Source organism: Anarrhichthys ocellatus, unplaced genomic scaffold, assembly GCF_004355925.1.
Source record: "Anarrhichthys ocellatus isolate YVR2014 unplaced genomic scaffold, GSC_Weel_1.0 scaffold54, whole genome shotgun sequence".
NCBI classification, from domain to species: Eukaryota; Metazoa; Chordata; class Actinopteri; order Perciformes; family Anarhichadidae; genus Anarrhichthys; species Anarrhichthys ocellatus.
In genome coordinates this window covers 2,399,835-2,405,811 of record NW_022280084.1, presented here as the reverse complement: position 1 = coordinate 2,405,811, position 5,977 = coordinate 2,399,835, and the positions used below count along the sequence as shown (strand labels likewise).

At 42.6% G+C, this 5,977-nt stretch overlaps 1 protein-coding gene across 3 annotated transcripts in view; it reads right to left on the bottom strand.

Moving 5' to 3' along the window:
• The window catches only part of cadm3 (cell adhesion molecule 3), an 82,218-nt gene that overhangs the window by 21,575 nt on the left and 54,666 nt on the right, over positions 1 to 5,977 (bottom strand). For all 3 annotated transcript variants that reach the window (XM_031870742.1, XM_031870743.1, XM_031870744.1), the window contains exon 5: positions 2,521 to 2,658. In XM_031870742.1, the coding sequence (XP_031726602.1) occupies positions 2,521 to 2,658 (138 nt within the window). The remainder of the gene's footprint in view (positions 1 to 2,520; positions 2,659 to 5,977) is intronic.

Here is a 5,977-nt window from a genome sequence, read left to right as displayed (position 1 = left end):
GTTTATCTGGAAGAAAGAAGCCGGCTAATTTGTCCTCTCGTGACATCTCTGTGTCTCTCACTCTGTCTCTGTCTCTGTCTCTCTCTCTCTGCACACACAAACAGACAGTATACAGCCTTTATTAAAGACCATGGATCTCCAAAACCAGACCTGGGAATGAATAAAAAATCCTGTTTGTTTCCAAATCACACAATTGAGCTTTAATACGTTTTTCAGGTCAAAAAAGTCATGGAGGTGACTGAGAAAAGAAATAAGATGCAGTCACAAGACAGCTGTGGATCACATTTCCTCATAATTCACATTTCCTCAGTTCATTATTCGATAATTAGAGTAGATTTGCATGTCAGGTGCAAGTGGAGCAACAAGCGTATGGGGCTGGGAAGCAGCAACATGTTGTCACACTGGATTAGGTAACTAACAGACTCCCTCCCTTTAAGGGCCAGTTCATCCAAATTGCAAAACAAATTCATGTCACGCAGAGCAGTTTTTCTTCCTGTCGAGGTTTTCAGATATTCATCTTTGATATATCTGTCTATACGCATTTAAAATGGAGTTGAATTCAATTTCAATTGTGCTGCACACAGCAGTGGAAAGGGAATTTCCCTCACATCCCGGTGTTTTACTCTACTTAATCCACAGGACAGGCTGAGAACAGTTTTTCATACTCGGTAAAACTTCTCTGTTAAGAAATAGTGCCAAAGAAAACTGTGCCCAGTGTGTTTTGTGGATTACCCAGAGTAGACTTGCACCGATTAGACTTCTTAAGTCCTGATACAAATACCTGGGCTTTGAGTATCGGCCGATAGCGAGTACCGATACGATACCAGTGTTTAATTAACAAGCTGTGTCTCACTGTGTGGAAGAGACTGGGGTCATTCTTTTATGTGTAAGGCAACATCAGGCTTTGTAGCTTCAGTCCATTCTTTCGATTCATTTCAATCCATAATTATAGCCAACACCAATGCTGCCAAGATGGGCATTTTTGCATTACAAAGGTGCATAGAGGGTAGCATTTTCACATCAATAAATCATTATCACAATATTATAATTATATGATTACTGTCAAACAGCCCACTGCAGATAAGCTCTACCTGTTTGCACAGATTTAGCGGGACATCTGCTGGAGAGCTCAGACAGACAGAGGGCGCTGTTCTTCCAGTGCAAACACAGCTTAAAGCTGATAGAGTTTCTGGTGACGGCAGATGGTGGAAGAAGCAAAAAGGTGCGACAGAAACAACACTTCCAACATGTTTGTTCTGCTCGGTAAAGCAGAGCAGGAAACCTTTGACCGATGAAGCAACAAGAGGCAGGGAGGATTACGGGAAACATGGCTGTAATTTGGAGAAACGCTACCACTGCCAAATACCACTGTGTGACTCAGAGGCTGCCAATCGTCTCCTTGATTTTCAGTTTATCTGGAAGAAAGAAGCCGGCTAATTTGTCCTCTCGTGACATCCTCGCTGCGCTCCCTCTGCCTTTCCCTTGCCTGCTCATTTCTCCCGTTTATCCGGAACAAAAAAGAAACAGTCGGCCTGACCCTCATGCAAAGCTCTCTCTATCTCCGTTTCTCTGTTCGACCTCATCCCTTCATCCTCTCCTCCGCCCCGCCTTTCATTGCTGGATTCTGTCGTTATCCCCGGCTAGATTCGACCCACGCTATCTCCCGCTCTCTGTTGTGTCGCTCCCCGCATAGCAGATATGTTGCAGCTCAACGGATGACACACACGCACAGCACACTCGCACAGATAAACTCTGCATCAACACACGCTCAAACCACAATAACAGCAAACACACACACACAGTTCCTGGATGCATGCATAGGCACACATTTACATGATCGGGACTTGAAGGAATGATGGGAAAGAAGGGCATAAACACACTCTCAGCATGTTTCGGCACTCGGGCACAAAAGCAGCGTGCTCTCAGACTTGCAAACACACACACATATGCAGGCATAGGTTTAGGACGCACAGAGAGACAGCAGGCAATGTGGCAAGGACACAATACACACACACACACTGCATGATCCCACTCACACACACACACACACTCACTCAAGCTACTTTCTCACACAAACAAAAACACATAAATCCTCATACGTGAGCCATATGCGCACAAATTCCAGCTTGTGTACAAACATACACACTTGCAAATCCCCATTCACACTGATTACTGCAGGATCACACACACACACACACACACACACACGCACACACACACACACACACTTAAGCACAGACAGAAACACACACAAACACTTGTTTACAAGCACAAGCCACATACTTGCACTATTACACAAAATACTTGCAGCTGCACACTCTCACACACACACACACACACACACACACACACACGGTCCTACACACATAGCACACCAATGTGCTTTCTTACCACACGCGCAGATCCAGCATGAGTACAAGCCAGAGTACAACAACAGACACGTCCAACACACGTTTTCTGACCCCGCAATACACACACACACACACACACACACACATAGACACGCACACACACACTCACCTTCTACCTCCTGGTCTCCTCTGTACCAGCGCAGCGTGGCGGGGGGTTTGCTGCCTGTACTGGTGCAAGTCAGGGTGACTTTGCCCCCGTCCGGCACGGCATTCTCAAAGCCCGAGATCTGAGGTTTACCGGGCACACCTAGAAAATGAGGGAGGGCAAGAGTTGGAGAGTTAGCAAAGGAGAGAGAGAGAAAACTTTCATGCTGCAGAGTTCACCTTGTAGCCAGAGGAAAGCATAACAGAAAGGGCAAATGTTGCTGTGGAAAAAAATACAAAGTTATATCAACAGCAAAAATTGTATACAGCATCCTCAATACTGCAGACGAGCTTGAATTTATCAGGTCAATTGTGAAACGCTGATGAAAACCAGCTCGAGGCATAATAATGATGCAGGCTTGCAAAGGTTTGCCCCAAAAATGGTCATTTAACAGCAACTCTAATGACTGTTGAGCTTTATGTTCACCCAAATCATCACTCAAGTTACAAATAAACATGGGAAAGCAGCTTTAAGTTTGTATGCACCATATCTAAACTCTCAGAGACCTACAGGTCAGCTGCAACTCTCACTTCTTCTTTTTTTTTTTTTTTAAATCAAGGCTGAAGACTTTTCCGTTTGCGGCTGCCTTTTATTAAATCAAATCTATCATTTATTTCTCACACTGCACTACAACTTGTATTCTTGTACCTGTCTTATTATTTTGTTGCTTGTTTTAATTTTGTATTCTCTTGGCTCTTTAGTGACTGCTTTTAATCGTTTTAAAATGTACTTTAATTATGTGTTTCCTTTGCACTTTGTCTCGATGCTTTTGATGTGTCATGTAAATCGCTTTGGATTGCCTTGTTGCCGAAATGTTACATATAAATAAACATCAGTGTCCATTAGGACCGATGCATTAGAATATTATTATGTTTTGCTGACAACCACTTAAGGCGGTGCAAATAATTACCATTGTCTCTCAGAAGGAGAGGCGGAATTAGCTTAATAATGTTTCTACAGCATCACACGTCCTCTCAGGGAGGAGGTCCGTTTGTGAATTCAACACTAGGGGGGCGCTGTTTGAACCCTGTTTTCTACCAAAAATCAGCATGACCCCAATCTATTCCCTTACTGTAGTTTGTGTGCTTGAACTTGACCACACCTTGCGGAGTGCTGGCACTTCAGAAACCAGTCATCATTTCTCCATTGGTCATTTGTTACAGATTTCGAAGGCACTGGAAAAAGATGTCACCTTCTGCTGGATTGCTGTGTCAAAGAAACTAGATCTAATATGGATCGGTTATTTCTTGTCAACACTTGATCTGCTGACTGTAATAAGGGCCAGCCACATGTTCACTCCCAAGGCGTCAAATATCAACGCCTGGGCACAAGGCACTCTTTAGGGGGCTTTAGCCAAACATGTAAACCTATCCGCATCTTTATTAGGGGCTCAGAGCATCTGACGTTGTATTAAGAGCGGAAATATCTACTAAGGACAGCTGGGAGGGGTCTAACAAACACAGGAATCATACTCAGGGAACATTTTATTCTGTATATTTGTTATCATTTTTACAGACGACGTTATGTTATGTGAGGCTGCATCACTGAGTCAGAAGACGTTACCTCCGTAGCTTATTAAGTTGTGTAACAAGCATAGTTAATTTGTGCCAAACCATGCTGTTTTCTTCTCACATAACCAAGACGCTTTGTCGCCTATAACCTTACGCTTCTACTAATACTACTACGTAGGTAGCGTGGCATAGAATTGCTAATGCTAGTAAATGATGTACTAACTCTGCAAAGGTTTTTGCGTAGAAACGTAACATTTTAGAAACATATATCTCCTTCCAGCCTCTCCGGGGAGCAGGTATTGCTAATTGCTATTCGTAATACATATATTTTACAGGGGAATACTGTCTTAACATACAGTAGAGGGTTACTGTGTCTGAACTTTCTTTATTAATGAACCACAAAAAGCTCAGATTCTACAAGTGCATATCATGTCTCGAGATAAAGCACATTTTTGGTAAGACATTGAAAACTTAAATGTAAACAGAAGCTAAATGTAGAAAATGATAACCTAACATTTCACTGCTTGTGGAACTCGTATCAAGTATTTCAACATTTGCCAACTGAGATGAAAATGGAAATGCAATTAATTCGATGAGAAAAATAATAATGTTGTAAAACCAAGAACATGAGTTCTGCATTAACTCTGACAGCCTTGGCATTTCTACAATTCAAGTCAGTCTCGTAACGCTGTGGCATTGTGTGACTGTTCATTCCTCAGTACTTTAGGTCAGTCCAAAATGTCAAGCAAATTACTTATTGCAAAGATTATTAAATACGACTCCCAGAATTCATTAGTTAAAAGCAAAGAGAGAGTTAGAATGACTCAGTCGGACTAAATGGGTTTTGGGGGGGGGGGAGCGCTTGTGTGAGCGTTTGCAAGAAAAAGAGAAAAGGACAGAGGGATGGAGTGAGACAAAGGTCAGATTCAAACTGGCTTCAGCCAAGTGAGCCACCAGGAAAGCACTGAGCCAAACCAAACTATCACGATATATCTTCCTCTCCCAGAGGTGTTCTTCCAGATTCCAGCAGTCGGTTAAAATAAGACACATTTTTGCCTGATTGCTATTTTCACTTGGAGCGGGAGTTGCAGATAAAAGCGGGAGAAGGAATCTACAACTCCGGTCTGCCAAATATTTCAGAATCCACTCTCCATCATCATGGTCGAAGGCAACAGTGGAGAGAATGAAACCTTTCTTGCCGTACTCCATCTGGAGCCGTTGTGGGCACTTTTCTCCAAGTGTTGGCGGAGTTTACTGTCATTCCGCTTTTGAAAATAATGAACATTCGGTTTGCCGGCTACCGCAGAGCGCCATTAAGGGAGGAGAGAGAGACCGAGTGATGGACAGAGGGAGAAAGAGAGAGAGCTGAAAGAGTAGAGCGTTAGACAGAAATGTAGAGGTAGAGAAGGGAGAGCGAGTCATGAAGGAATGCCAGGAGGGAAACTCATATATTTTCAGTACAATTGACAAGATGTTGGACCAATTATTGAAACGTGTGACATTTTGTCAGGCCAGAAAAACGAAATTCCAAGTTTTCAGGGAGTGAAAACGTGGATAGATAGATAGACAGATGGACGGATGGATGGACGGATGGAAGGATGATGGATAGATAGATAGACAGATGGATAGATTGATGGATAGATGGAGATAGATAGATAGATGGATAGATGGAGTTAGATAGATAGATGGATGGATAGATGGATAGATAGATAGATAGATGGATAGATGGAGTTAGATAGATGGATGGATGGATAGATGGATAGATGGAGTTAGATAGATAGATGGATGGATAGATGGATAGATAGATAGATAGATAGATAGATGGATAGATAGATAGATAGATGGATAGATGGATAGATGGAGTTAGATAGATGGATGGATGGATGGATAGATGGAGTTAGATAGATGGA